General features: G+C 31.9%; 1 protein-coding gene across 1 annotated transcript in view; it reads right to left on the minus strand.

The window, feature by feature from the left end:
* The window catches only part of LOC149559695 (lipid phosphate phosphatase epsilon 1, chloroplastic-like), a 176,197-nt gene that overhangs the window by 83,786 nt on the left and 76,041 nt on the right, over positions 1-16,370 (minus strand). Inside the window, exon 5 of the mRNA XM_089827464.1 lies at positions 9,827-9,900. Within this exon, the coding sequence (XP_089683590.1) occupies positions 9,827-9,900 (74 nt within the window). The remainder of the gene's footprint in view (positions 1-9,826; positions 9,901-16,370) is intronic.

Genomic DNA, 16,370 nt, shown 5'->3' on the forward strand with positions numbered 1-16,370 from the left:
ACCCCGTTCTTTAACAGCCGCACCTCTATTCTTCCTTGACTTGACTTCTTCCAACATGATTCACATCTTTCATGGAGGTCGATCCTTGGGAATTTGTCTGATGTAGAATAGTGAGAAGCAGAAAGGGGAGACTTGCTATGTGCTTTGGTTACCATAAGGGGATTCTACCAATTCCATGCTGTTGAAGGTTGATTTTTTTCGCTGAGATTTTGTTCCCTTCTCCAATACATGCAGTCATACAGATTGGAAAGAGTGAATAAGGTAAACCTTGGAAGAACCGAATGATAAATCTGTGAATACATTTCCAGTTTGCTTAGAGGAACTCGTGAGCAAGTTGCTACAGAAAAAAAATTAGATAACAGATTCATGAATTATGAAACAGAGGGTTTTGCGACATCATGAAATCAGAGTTGATTGCAAATCATAAAGTTTGGTGTTCTGATGATGTTCAAGGCTCGACTCTCTCTCTCTCTCTCTCTGAGATTGAATAGCTTTTTTGAGAAACCATTTCTTTTGTTATGGGGTGTTGAAGAGTATATGGTTTTATGAAGATGAGAACGTACCTTGTAGTTGATTGATTTTTCCTATGATTTAGATTGATTGATAGGGTATTTGTAGATTTGCTTGAAGAACTCATTATAAACTTTATTAAGATAAAGAGATCATCCACTGTTGAGTCCCTTGAGTGTTTTAATTACTCGGGGAGAGTTTCAGTATTGATCTCTCTCTGCATCATTTTTGGTATCAGAGCTTGAGAGTTGCAGGTTGTGAAGTTATATGTTGAACGCCCCTGATCAAGATTCTTCAGCAGGGTCAAGTGAGATGGTGACCAATGCAGAGTTAGCGAAGAAGGTTGAGGAGCAAGAAAAACTTCTCCAGAGAAAGAATAGAGAGTTGAAGGGAATAGTGGCAGAACTAGCCAGTAAGTTGGAATATGAAAGAAGGAATGGAAGAAGAGGAAGACGTACCCGACAGTGAAGAAGATAGAATATCCGAGAATGAGAGGCCATTTTTTAAAGCTTTAAAGGCTTTGGGAGGAAAACCCATTGAGTTACCTATGTTTACAGGAAAGATGGATGCTGAGTTAGTGTTGGAATGGATTGAAGCCTTAGAGAATCATTTTGAATGTGAGAAAGTTTTAGAATCACAGCAAGTTAAATTGGCCAAGTCCAGAATGAAGGGAGCAGCCCTTACATGGTGGAATTTCATGTGAGAAGAAAGGGTAAAGGAAGATAAGAGGAAGATCTGTTCATGGAAGAAGATGGTGTCAATGATAAGAGAGACGTATCTCCCTGAAGGCTATGAGGTTCAGTTGCATCAGAAGAGGTAGAATCTCCGACAAAGGGATATGGATGTCTTTACTTATACAAATGAATTTTAGAAGTTAAGTCTAAGGTTAAAATTTGCAGAACTCGAGAGTATCAAGGTAGCAAGATACCTAAATGGTTTGAGGATGAACATACAAGAAGAGTTGCAGTTGCTGAGCCCAAACACCATAGCTAAATGCTATCAGCTGACTTTGAAGGTGGAAGAGAAGATCAAAAGGAGACAAGAAAATAATAACAGAGGTAGAGGAAGACAACCATTCAGAGGAAGAGGTACATTTCTAGGAAGGAGTTCAAATTTTCAACCACAAACGGAGATGCATAATGAAGTTAAAAAGTTTGATAATTTTAGAGGAAGTTTTAGAGGTAGAAGGCCAAATTTTAGAGGAAGATCACCAGGAAGGATGAGTGGACCAATAAGATGCTACAACTGTAATCAGGAAGGTCATATGGCATACAAGTGTCCAGCAAAAGAAAGCTCTAGTACTCATGGAGAAAGGAGAATACACCTGGCACAAGAAGCGGATTTACAAGAAGATTCAGAAAGTTATGGTTATCCAGAAAAGGGGGAAGCACTTATGATGAGAAGAACATTGTTGAAAAGGCCTGTCAAAGAAGAACCACCACAAAGGAAGTCCATTTTCAGAACTACCTGCAAATCTGGAGGAAAAGTTTGTAAGGTACTAGTAGACTCTGGTTTTACAGAAAATTTTGTGTCTCTTGAAATGGTGGAAAAGTTAAAACTACCAAGAATACAACACCTATATCCTTACAAAATATCTTGGTTGAATAAAGGGCAGCAAACTATAGTGGAAGAGCAAGCTTGGGTGGAATTTTAGATTGGAACCTATAAGGACATATTATTGTTTGATATTGTTAATATGGATGCATGCCCTTTACTTTTTGGCAGACCCTGGCAATATGATCTCAAGGAACATCATGATGGAGTGAAGAATACATATACCATTACAAAGAATGGAAAGGTCATTGAACTAATACCTTTAGTTGAGCCAAGTCAAGAAGAATCAAAAGCCGTAGAAGCCAAAGTTATGGTGATGGGTAAGAAAGAATTCTTGAAAGAAGTGAAAGGAAAGAAGAGCCCACTCTTTGCACTGGTTCTTGTACTCAAAGAAAAATTATAGAATGATGCTGAAAATTAGACTAAGGAAGAAAATTTAGAGATGGAGTCTTCAAACTTGAAGGTGGAAGTAATAGAAAAGAAGAAGGAAAAGGTACCTGACGAAGTGGAACCAATTTTGGACAAGTACAAAGAAATTATAGCTCATGGAATACCAAAAATTTTCCCACTAGTGCGAGAAATCAGTCATTGTATTGATCTCATACCAGGATCAACATTACCCAACAAGGCGGCATATAAACTAACACCACAACAAAATGAAGAAATGGCAAGACAAATTGAAGAGTTGCTTGAGGCTGGTTTGATTGGTAAAAGTCTAAGCCCATGCGCAGTACCTGCAGTCTTAGCACCAAAGAAAGAAGGAACATGGAGACTATACACAGATTCAAGAGCACTGAATAAGATCACTATAAGGTACAGATTTCCAATGTCTAGAATAGAAGATTTACTGGATTGTTTAGGGAAAGCAAGATATTTTTCAAAGATTGATTTGAAAAGCGGGTATCATCAGATAAAAATTAGGCCAGGAGATGAATGGAAAACAACATTTAAGACAAATGAGGGATTGTATGAATGGAAGGTAATGCCATTTGGATTGTCTAACACTCCTAGCACATTTATGAGGCTTATGAATGAAGTTTTGAAGGATTTTATAGGGAAGTTTGTGATCGTATATCTAGATAAAATTTTGGTTTTCAGCGAAACAAAAGAGGAGCATCTGAAACACATAGATTTGGTGTTGAGAAGGTTACAAGAGGAAAAGTTAATGATCAATATGGAGAAATGTAGTTTTATGCGAGAGGAACTAGCATACCTTGGCTTTGTGATCTCAAAAGGAATGCTCAAGATGGATCAAGATAAGGTAAGTGCAATTCTTTCTTGGACAACTCCTAGAACTATTGCAGCAGTTAGAAGTTTCATGGTTTAGCCACTTTCTATAGAAATTTTATCAGAAATTTCAGCTTGATTTGTGCACCTATTCTGAACACCATAAAAGGAGGGCAAAAGTGTAAATTTGTTTGGACAGAAGAAGCCAATAAAGCCTTTGAACTTCTTAAGCAAAAAGTGGCCCGACAACCAGTCCTGGCATTTCCTAATTTCAATAAAGTCTTTCAGATAGAATGTGATGCAAGCAACATAACCATAGGAGGTGTTCTTAGTCAAGAGGATAGACCTATAGCCTTTTTCAGTGAGAAGCTCAATAAAGCCAAATAGAGATATTAATCATACGATTTGGAAATGTATGCCCTTGTTCAATTCTTGAAGAAATGGAGGCACTATTTTCTACCCAAGGAATTCATTGTATACATAGATAACTAGGCACTTAGTTTCATAAATAGTCAAGAGAAATTGAATCATCGGCACATGAAATGGGTGGAGACATTGCAAGCATTCACATTTTCTATCAAGCACAAGAAGGGAGTAACAAATAAGGTTGTTGATGCATTAAGAAGGAGAACTTTGACTACGTCACAAATTTAGTTGGAAACTATAGGCATTTCAAATCTGAAAGGTATGTATGTTGATGATGCTGATTTCAAAAACATTTATCAGGCATGTATTAATTTGGATGAAAGCTACAATAGGGAATATTCTGATTTTTTGGTTCAAGAAGGATTATTGTTCAAGGGAGGACAACTTTGCATCCCAAACTGTTCAATGAGAGATAATATCATACAGGAGAAACATAGTGGGGCATTATCTGGTCATTTTGGACTAGATAAGACTCTAGAGCTAGTTCGTAGACACTATTTTTGGCCAAAGTTATAGAAGGATGTGAGGAAATTTGTGGAAGAATGCACCATTTGTCAGAAAGGTAAAGGTAAAAGTACCAATACAGGATTGTATCAGCCATTACCTATTCCTTTACGGCCATGGAAAATTATTAGTATGGATTTTGTTATGGGATTACCAAGAACTCAGAAGGGGTATGATAGCATTTTTGTTGTTGTGGATAGGTTCAGTAAAATGTCACATTTCTTACGATGTAAATCTACCAAAGATGCATCATACATTACAAATTTATTTTTCAAGGAGATAGTGCGAATTCATGGACTACCACTAAATATTGTTTTGGACAGAGATGGCAGATTTGTGGGTCATTTTTGGAGGACTCTTTGGAAGAAACTTGGCACAAATTTATCATTTTCATCTTCATATCATCCACAAACCGATGGTCAAATAGAAGTTGTCAACAGATCTTTGGGAAATCTATTAAGATGCCTTACAAAACAACATGGAGAAAAGTGGGATTCCATACTTGCTCAAGCTAAATTCTCATACAATGATACAGTGAATAAAAGTATAGGGAAATCTCCATTTCAGATTGTGATTGGTACACATCCAAGAGGAATTCTAGAGCTGAGGGAACTTTCAAATACTTTTCCAAGTAGTTCACATGCTGAAGAATTTGCTGAAGCTATTAAAGAGGTCCAAGATCAAGTCAAGTTGCAGCTACAGAATTCAAATCAAAAGTACAAAGAAGTTGCTGATCAGAAAAGAAGAGAAGTACAATTTGAAGTTGGTGATTTAGTATGGGCATATCTAAAGAAAGAGAGGTTACCTCAAACAAAGAATAAAAAGTTACTACCTAAGAAGGTTGGTCCTTGTCAAATTTTAGAAAAATATGGACATAATGCTTACAAAATTTAGTTACCTACAGACATTGGTATTTCACCCATATTCAATGTTTGTGATCTCACACAATACAGAGGTTCTGAAAAACAAGCCGTACATGAAGATTCAGTAATAGAAGATGTGCAACAACTACCTAAATCAGCACCACCTTAGTTGGAGAAAATCCTAGATACAAAAATAAAGAAAACTCGTAGACGACAATACACTCAGTATCTAGTCAAATGGAAGAAAAAACGAGTGACAGAGGCTATTTGGATGGATGAGCAACAAATTAGCAAACATGGTTCATCAGTTCATGATCTCATCTCAAGTGGACTTGAGATTCTTTCTACAAGGGAGTATGCTATAGTACCAGAGCGAGAAATAGAATAAGAAAGGTTTATGTTTTGTAATTTAATATTTTTAATAAACGTCCTACATGTGGTGGCATACCTAGAGTAGCAGTTCGATGAGCTCTCCAGATATAGCCACCTAGGACCGGGTGTAGGTTCTTTAAATTAGAATAGTTTTAATTGATAGATAATGATTATCAGATTCCATAATAGGTAGTAGGCAGTTTCGAATTCTCATCCTTTTCTTGGATAGAAGACGAAAAAATGTTTCTCATCCTTTTATTAGAAAAGGAGAGTTAGTTTTAAATAAGCCAGTTGGATATGTAAGAGGATCATCGAATTTGGAGAGAAGGCAATGAATTTTTTTCTTTTCATGAAAATTTCGGTGGTCCGAGTTGCAGGACGAGTTTTGCTTGTTTTCTCATTGAAAGCTAGCTTCAGTTTTTGATGTGTTGTTCTTCCACGTTTTTCAATAGAGAATATGAAGATTCAATTATGTATTTCTTTATGTTTTTAACATATCAATTTCTTGGAGAGCCATTGTTCTTGCAACAACATGGAGATTGGATACCAGTTTCGTGTTTTTGAAATTGATATAAGGGAGCAGTGAAGCAGGCAGTTTTCGGGGGTTTATTAACAAGTCCCGAATGGTATTACTAAGAGACTTTGTTGGGCCTGCAACATTTGATCATAGTTGATCACGGCAAACAGATCTCGAACTTCTCTGTATTCTTTTACCAAGTTTGAAATCGAAGGCAGCTTACCCCGTTCTTTAACAGTCGCACCTCTATTCTTCCTTGACTTGACTTCTTCCAACATGATTCACATCTTTCATGGAGGCTGATCCTTGGGAATTTGTTTGATGCAGAACAGTAAGAAGCAAAAAGGGGAGACTTGCTACGTCCTTTGGTTACCATAAGGGGATTTCGACAATTCCGTGTTGTTGAAGGTTGATTCTTTTCGCTAAGATTTTGTTCCCTTCTCCAATACATGCAGCCGTACGGATTGGAAAGAGTGAATAAGGTAAACCTTGGAAGAACTGAATGATAAACCTGTTAATACGTTTCCAATTTTCTTAGAGGAGCTTGTGAGAAAGTTGCTATAGAAAAAAAATTAGATAACGGATTCATGAATTATGAAACGGAGGGTTATGCGACATCATGAAATCAGAGTTGATTGCCAATCATAAAGTTTGGTGTTCTGATGATGTTCAAGGCCCGACTATCTCTCTCTCTCTGAGATTGAATAGTTTTTTTGAGAAACCATTTCTTTTGTTATGGGGTGTTGAAGAGTATATGGTTTTATGAAGATGAGAACGTACCTTGTAGTTGATTGATTTTTCCTTCAATTTAGATTGATTGACAAGGTGTTTGCAGATTTGCTTGAAGAACTCATTATAAACTTTATTAAGATAAAGAGAAGATCCACTGTTGAGTCCCTTGTGTGTTTTAATTCCTCAAGGAGAGTTCCAGTATTGATCTGTCTCTACATCAAACTCTAATCTAGGTCTATCATTAGACCATTGAATCCTTGCTAGAATGGGAAAATTATTCATGAAATAGAAGAAAAGGCATAGAACTAAAGAACCCTATCTCAATATTTGGTTATGTCCTTTATCTTTACTAGATTCTCTAACAACTAAACTCTAAGGTCCTCACACCAATCATAATTACCACCTTCCTTGACCATCCTTTAAATTGAATGAATAGTAGTGCTAGAAACTCAATTTTCTCTTCTAGAATGATAGATCTTATAGCTTAATACCAAGTTGTGAACCTCACATTAGGTTGTATAATGTCATTTATCATCATTACTTTCTTATCTTGCTTAGAACCAACATGTTCATTAATCAAGTTGTTATTAGTCAACTTGAGTGTAGGGACTTCACTAGAAACATTATAAATTGTGATATCTTAAGAACATCCTTTATAATCTTGTAGGATTTGTCAAGCCACATAAACTCAACTTGAATTTGGCTAAGCATATATCTTATCTAGGCATTCTTGTCATCAAAGATAGGGAATCTCATGACATGAGATAGATTATTTTACTCAATGACCTGATACTCACAATTGTCTTTATTTCATCTTTATCATCTAGAGTGCTACCAAAATTTTTGATCTCATTAAAAACATCATCAATTTTAGGAAAGTAGCTTGCTATATCTCCTCCTTCCATCCTTAAATTCTCATACATACCTTTAGCAGTGTGCATCTTAGTTATATAACCCTATCATTTCCTTCATATATGTTTTTCAATCTTTCTTAAATTTCATAAGAATTTCTAATGCAATAACCTTCACCGATTCAATTCTAGATAATGCACTAAAAATAAAACATCTTTCTCTTTTGTTTTATTCATAAGCCTCAAATCTCATCTAAAGTAGTAGGTCCATTTGTTGACATTGTATATTTATGCTCCATAATTTTCTAGGTCTTTACCTCAAAGAAATTGAATATCCTCTTAGCTTTGATTTCTAAAATTCATAGTCAGGTCCATTAAAGGCAAGAATAGTAGCTTTGTGTACCATTAGATCTCCCCAAGTGGTTAGGCTTACTATGTAGGAACCAAAGCTATTATAGGAATTGTTTAATGTCTCAAAAAACTAATGGGTTATGGGAGCGAATCAATCATAGACTAAAATTCTATCAAACTCACAAATGCAAATCCAACAAATTATTTATTTATCCACTTAAGAAAATCTGATTTAAACATGAATTAGACACAATGAACACTATATTTTTATGTGAAAAATAAAAATGGGAAACCACAGAGAAGTTGATTCTCATTACTAACAACATTAGTTAATGTGTCACTAATTAAGGTATTTTTTTACAAAAGATGGGTCATTGCTACAATGATCATTTTAGGTGGCCTTACTATACTAAGATAAAAGAATGAAAATGAAATCCACCACTGATATAAAACTATTGGAAGAAACCCTTGGCTTGTAACCTTCAACATCTAATAGCAAAAAGACACATGCTCTTCTCACAACCTAACTTCATGATTTCACATAACTTTGCACAATATCTAGCATATCAATCTTTTTACATATAACTTTGATACCATTTCATCATAATCAATCTCTTATTTATATTCATATTTCAAACATGAAATCACCAAGTCATTTTTCAAAGCATAATTAGAAATAGGTCCAAACTTTAAACATTCCCACAATGAGGAAGAATGAAAAGTGGACCACACTGCACAATGTCGCAACCAAAACACAAATCACCTAAATGTCACATAAATCAAAGCTCAGTTGGGAATAACCATATTTAAAATCACATTAAAAGACCACATCAACTCAACCAAAAAATATAATATCAAAAATTAAGGAAGTGAGTGATAACAAGCCAAACTACCAGTACCATATCTAGAAAAACAAAGAGTTCCATACCACAATTAAACATAACCATCACCAAATATATCATTGAAACACATCTTTCAAAGCCCCAACCTTTTGTAGCACCAACCTTAGGGCCAATAAATGTAACATATCATAAATATTTAACACAATCCAACCACCAAAGCAATAAGTCGGTGTCATCAATAATAACCAAACCAACACATCAACAACTAACACAAATAGTTTTGCAACAACAATGTCCACATGCTATCATTTTCTATATAAAACTTATGAATATTCATATTATAATTTTTGAGTCTGATGAACATATTGTTAAGCAACATTAGTTGATACATATAGAGAACACCTTGGCATTGATGGAGACATAATTGTCTTAACAAATGGCTCAATATAAATATATTATGAAAGGAATTCATCATTAACTAATTTGAATAGAAATTATGCATTATTTTAAGAGGCTATGCAAGATGAAGGAAACTAAACATATTCATAGTTTCCATGCGATCCTAAAATGTTCATTTTAGGATTTTATCTACTTTTAGAGTGATCTTTAACTAGACTACTATGACAAAAGTGTATCTCCTCCATCAAATTTACAATGATTTATTTTTTCTAGTTTCTTGTATAGAGTTATGCTACTTCAGATTCTACTTTGTATTTTAGTTGATTTGAAATTAAATAATTATATATTTTAAAGTGTGTGATACGCCATTAAAATAAATAAAATAGTTTTTCGTTTAACATTTGAATTTATCATATTCGAATGACTCAAACATATATGGTGATTTTCTCCCAATATAAACTTTTTGATTCATTGGAAATGACATAAACATAAATCATTCTACATTAGGTCAATTAATTCTATAAAAATGCTATATATTTTGATAGAAATCAACTCAATCAATCTCTAACCATTTTTATGGAATAATTTAAGTAATAATCATAATTTTCCTTATTAAATTAACATATAACGAACTAGTGTATTACATTGTGTAACAAATATAATCAAATATTTGCATACCACAAAGAGCCCAAAGAAATAGATTATAACTCCAAGTCCAAAGGTCGATAGATGTAGACCTTGAGAATCAATCACTGTAATTAAAAAAGTAATATAATTTTAAGCATTTAATTATATATGAAAAAAGTAATATGAGTATTATTTATCTTTAAATGTTAATCAATCAAATATAAAACTGTGATTTAATAAACCATATGGACTTTTATAGGCATAAATTGTATACCATATACTTTTAATCTTCATCTTATTCTAAGTTTTATGCTCATATCCTAAATCTTTCCATGTCATGACTTTCACTAATTTAGCACTCCCACTAATCCTACATTCAATTAATCATCACAAAAAATGAACATTCTTTAATCCATAGATTTGAAAAAATTCATCTCTACCTATTGTTTAACAAATATTTTCTTAAGGTTTAATAATACGCCACACTATCCAATTTCTAATTAGTTCTTATATGTCAAATATTGTGCCAAAGGTTGAAAACTATGTGCCTAAGTCAAGTATAAAATGATATTAACCCTTATGACATTTAAGAACAAAATCTAGAATCCATTTTGTTGATGGATAAATTTGTCATAAAGAACAATTTATATCATAAGGCATCATGTATAGATAATATTGAAGGTATCGGATTTATATGCATTATAATCTCTAAAAGTACTAGGTTGGCTCTTTCTTCCTTCTATTTGAACCTATTTCTAATAAGAAATAAAAGAGTAAGAAATTTTTAAAAATACAAAATGGTTATGAGATATAGAGAAGACGTCAATACCTTCTTAAGGGTTTAAAATAGAAAATATGGTTCTTCTTAAATCTTAAAACATATACAATTGAAAGAATGATAGTAGTAATATCTATAACTACATCAAAGGGGGGATAAATCAAGAGGTGACATTTGTATCATTCATTTAGACAAAGCCAACTAAATCCCTTAACAAGGTGGCTCATTAATTTATGCTCTAAATCCTTTTGCAAGGTTATTCTTAATGAGGTATATTTCCTAATGGGGCTAGAGGAAAATCCCTTAATTAGGTGACACTTAATAGGGTCTTCTCTTAACCAAACATTATTGTAAGCTACTAACATGACTAGGCCTTTAACCAAGTGTACTTCAAAAGAGTACAAGTATTTGAAGGTACTAATTCCCATTATGTTTTTTTCCCTCTAACCAAGGGCTTCCACATGAAAAATCTTGGTGATCTTGTGTTGCATTTAATGGATGATTTTATGAGTTTCATTTGTTTCATTATTATTTTTTCTGCACAAGTTATAAGTTAATGCATTTGGTTGAATGATCAATGAACAAATCTAATTTGATTTGAATAGTAGGCAAACAGTTTGAATCTCATACATTACTAATTCATCCCCCTCTTAGTAACCTTGGGCTGTATAATACTTACATAAAGAATATAAATAATAATTTATATTATCTCATAATTTATCTATTTTTCCTTGAACACTTTCTAATGTACATGGAGATTGGTATAATTTGTATTTTGGATCATGTGATGAAACTCCCAAGATATTTGTTTAATCTATTATTGCTAAAAGAAATTTTCATTTCTATAATGTGATGAATTAGCATCCTTGGATCATTGGCATTCTTGCATCAACCACAAATATCTATTTGTGGGAATTCTTTATAATGACTTAGAGGGGGGTCATGAATCAATTATCCAAGGTCTGGATGTACAAATAAAATTTTTTATAGCTTAGTGAAATCACATCCATAAAACCTTATTATGCATACATCTATTACATCATACAAAACTTAAATTTTATAGGTTACTATTCTAGGTCAAAATAACTTTGTCGAAATGTAAACATGAAACATAACAGATTCAGCAACACATTTGATACATGGATTTTATGTGGAAACCCAATTTGGCAAAAACCACTAGTAACATGCTACTAATTCTCACTCTTGTGAAGTGATGCCCTATGAAAGGCCAACCCTGTTAAAGGTTACAAGACAAATTGGTAAATATGACCTAGTTAGAGGATTTCAATCATCTTTTTAGGAGTGAACCTTGTTGGAGGACTTTAGACCATTCACTTGGAATATCACCCAATTAAAGGATTCACAAATGACTGTTAGGTCAACTTTAATCCAAAGGATTTACCATAGACTGATACAATGATTAGAAAGTAACAATAAGGCATGATATGATAACAAATTACAACTCACTTGCAGATTACAAATCTCTACTTCTATAATGCTTACCCCTAGTTGACTTCTATGTTTTATTGCCAAACTCCTTTAGGCTAGCTTTATGTTTATGCTTGATGATCAATGACATTTTTTTTCTAGATTATTGGATATTACTTCATATTTAGTTCATATATATATGTATGTATGTATGTATGTATGTATGCATGTATAACAATGATTTCCAATTCAAAAAATTTGTTCTTAAAATAATAGACCAATTTACTCTATCAATAACTAAGCCTAATATGTATTACCCTAATACACATACATACATACATACACACACACAAACAGATATGTGTGTGCGTGTGTGTGTGTGTGTTTATATTTAAGTATGTGTGTATGTTTAGTTATTTTAGTGCTAGTTGTTTAAATTATTTCATGGTTGTTTGATGATGATATATTTTTCATGTATTGCCTTTCAATTTTTTAATGATGTTAGTTAGATAAATGATTTTTATGCATTTTCTATGGATACTTACCCCATACTTGCATTTGTATAGTGTGTGTGTGTATTTTCTCTATATTTGATATTTTTGATGTGGTTAAGGAAGCGAGTCATAGTCACCTACTAGTTGAGATCTACATGATGCACTACTTCCTATCATTGTCTGTTTAGTTTGGAATATATGTGTTTGTACATGCATGGATTTTATGCAAATTGCAGGTACTAGGCATCAAGTTTCCTAAATTTCTAGGATGATTGTACCCTATCATAGTATTTCAATGCTATGAGTAGGGAGAAAATAAACCCTAAGCCAATTTTCATAGAAAATAGCAAAAGTATCTAAGTTAGTTTCACCCTTATGGATTCATCAAGTGATGTGAATTCGTGATTATAACCCTTGAGTTTGATTTAGTTTTGTGTTTTGTATGATGGATTGTCGCATTTGGTTTTGTGAGTCCATTTTGATTTCTATTATAATTAAACGAAATTAAAAGATAATTTAATGATTTAAGTAATGGGAATTTTATTTTAAAAACTTATATTTAATTATATTTAATTAATTGAGAAATTAATTAAATAAAAGAATTAAATTTAAAATATAATATTAAAGTTCCATTTTGACATATTTATATTTATTTAATTTAATGATAATAATTTAGGAGTTTTACTTTACTAATAAACTCTAAATAATGTTATTAATTAAGTTAATAAATATATTATTAAAAAGGTCTCATGAATTAATTAAATAAAAGAATTAAATTTAAAGATTTTATTAAAGTTCTATTTATGGCATATTTATATTTATTTAATTTAATAATAATATTTTAGGAGTTTTATTTAAATAATAAACTCTAAATAATAATATTTGTTCAATTAATAAATATATTATTCAAAACAGTTTGTAATTAATTAGAAAGAAAACATAATTTAATAAAATTTATTTTAATTAAATTACATAAAGCTTATGCATAGAATTAAAATATAACAAATAAATCAAAAGGAGAAAGAAAATTAATTTAATAAAGATATTTTAGAATTGCTAAGAATTGGGCATGAAAAGGTAAAAGGTAATAAAGTAATAAACATAAACTAATCAGCAAGTTAACTCTTCTGATTGCACAATTAGAGACCCAAATTAGTGGAGAACTCTTTATCAAAGATCTAGAGCTCATTTTGCAATTACACATTTTTGGAGAAGAGATTTTTAGACATGGAATCTTTTCAAAAGGAAGGGGCATTCTTGCATACTTCATGCGTTTGTGTGCTTGCATGTTAGCATCAGATGCAAGTATGATCTCATGGTTTAATTATACTATGGATTTCCATTCTTTGAATTCTTGTCTTTTGCATGCGTTGGTAAATCTGTTTTTATAGTTTTTAAATGTGGTTGAGAAATCCTTGAATTGAAATCTTCTCTACCTTATTTTTAATACATCTTTGACCGAAGTAATTTGATTGAAACCCTTGTTTGACAAAATTGAATATTTGTTATAGGATTATTTGTGATTTAATTTGAAACTTCATAATGGATTTTTTGTTCTTTGTTTCAGAAACATCTATGAATGATTATAGCTTTGAAATCTTTGTCTAATTGATTATAAAATGGAATGAGGGTTTGGAAAATTTTCATTTTTAGTAAGTTTCTATTTTTGGAAAGTTTTCATTTTAATAAGTTTCCTTTTTTGAAATTTTTAAAAAAATTCAGCAGGTTTCAACTATTTGAAAGTTTCTATTTTTAGTAAGTTTTCATTTATAGGAAGTTTTTATTTTTAGTAGGTTTCCATTTTTGAAAAGTTTTCATTTTTGAAAGTTTCTATTTTTAGCAAGTTTCTATTTTTGAAAAGTTTATATTTTTAGTAGGTTTCCATTTTTGTCAAGTTTCTATTTTTAGCAAGTTTCCTTTTCAAGAATTTTATTTTAAAAGTTTAATCAATTTAAAATTATTATGGCAATAATTGATAATTATTATTTATAATAATTTTACTATTGTTAAAATTTGAAATTTTGATTTATTACTTTATTATTTAAATATAAATCTAAAGTAAATTAAAAATTAAAGGAATTAATTGGGAAAAATAATGTTTTCTTTTATAAACTTGGATGTGTTTATATGATTCAGATTTATGAAAATGATTTGTAATACTAGGGAAATTTTATTATTAGAAAATCTTAGTAATGATAATACTTTGAGAAAATAAAAACTAAAACCCTTATTGAGATTGAAAATATTATCAACTGTAATATTTGAAAATGAAAACTTGAAAACCTATAGGGAAAATTAAACTTGTGTGCTTTCAAACCTAATGAATAATGAAATGTTATATTGTATGTACTATATGTCAGGTGTGATTTACTAATGTTGGGTTTCGAAGTTGTAGCTTTGACCAAATCAAGATGTTTACCAGAGGCTTAGGAGTTACTTTTTATGATGTCATGCTGATTTTTTGATTATAATCCTTTTATACTTCAACCATGGTAATGTGTCTTGTACGTTTTAAGAGGTGTTTTGATCTAGTGATTGTTATTAGTTTCTAGTGTTCTTGTGTGAAACTAAGGTGAATGGTGTAGTGTATTTGATATAACCTTTAATGGTATAACGTATCTGATATAACCTTTGAGTCTTCAATCAATTGTATTTGGATTATTTTCCAGTCACTTGTATAGGACAAAGGTGATTGGTTAATTTGTTCTTGGTGATGTCATGTTATGACATGGATTTGGTTTATGTGTACTTGATTTTTGGATCAATCTTGTTAGGATAATTGTATTGGTGGAGTTTGTGATTATGATGAGTAATTTCTAGTACATGTTAGTTGCTTATTTAAGAAGTAATGTATGGTATGTTGTCTTTTGTGATCTTCTACTTTTGTTGAGCTTAAGTTAGGTTATCTCTATGTCATGTTGGGAAGTGGCTTATAATGGAGGCTAGAGCCCTAAAAGGGTTTCCTCGGTAACCCATTGTAAGTTATTTTAATAAGTGATAACATTTCATTAAATGGGCTTAAAATGAATTAACAATATATTGGTACTACAAAAAGTCACTAGAGGGCTAGAAGATTAAAAGACTAGCTGAGTAACCTTAGAGTTGACTTGTTAGTATGCCTTCTTAGTATGAAAGGATATTAGTACTAGATAGAGTTGCTAGGGGGCTAGAGGATTAAAAAACTAGCTGGGTAACCTTAGAGTTGGCTCGTATGATGACACTTTCCTACATGCATAGTAAATTCCCTACATGTCTGTGTTGCCTCTAAGATTAGTTGATACTTGTGTCTTGGTACCCTTTGAGATAGTTTGCTTTCCAGTGTTTCCATGAACCTGGATGTAAGTTTTGACTTGTGAGTTTTTTATCCTGTTTGGGACTTGAGACTATCTCCTTGGCATTGGGAGTGAACCTTTTTGGGTTTCACGAGGTTGGGTGGTAGTTTTTTTGCTTATACCATTAGGATCTGACCATTACATGTCATTGTTGGATGTGTGTGTGCGCGAATGTTCCTTTCTCTATGATCTTGTATTTCTATGATGGATGGTTATACTCTAAGTGTTTTTTATTTGACTTCATGGATCTTATGATATGTTGTTGTTATCTATTTTTATGATGTATATTATTTTAGCAGTTCATATCCTATGACTTGTACAATGGATGATGGTGCATATGATTATTTCCAGGTGGCATTTGAGATGTCTATATATTATTTAAATGGATTCATAATTTTATATTATTATTTGATGTGGATTTATTATATACTAGATTTAGTGTTAACTAAAATTAAATGTGATTCATCATCATGGGATTCTTAAGATTCGTAACCTATTTATGTGTTGTTGATGTATGAGTGTATATTAATTGCTTCTGCTATTCTATAACTATTGTTGTATCT

Source organism: Cupressus sempervirens, chromosome 4, assembly GCF_028749045.1.
Source record: "Cupressus sempervirens isolate cs-2001-9-10 chromosome 4, ASM2874904v1, whole genome shotgun sequence".
NCBI lineage: Eukaryota > Viridiplantae > Streptophyta > Pinopsida > Cupressales > Cupressaceae > Cupressus > Cupressus sempervirens.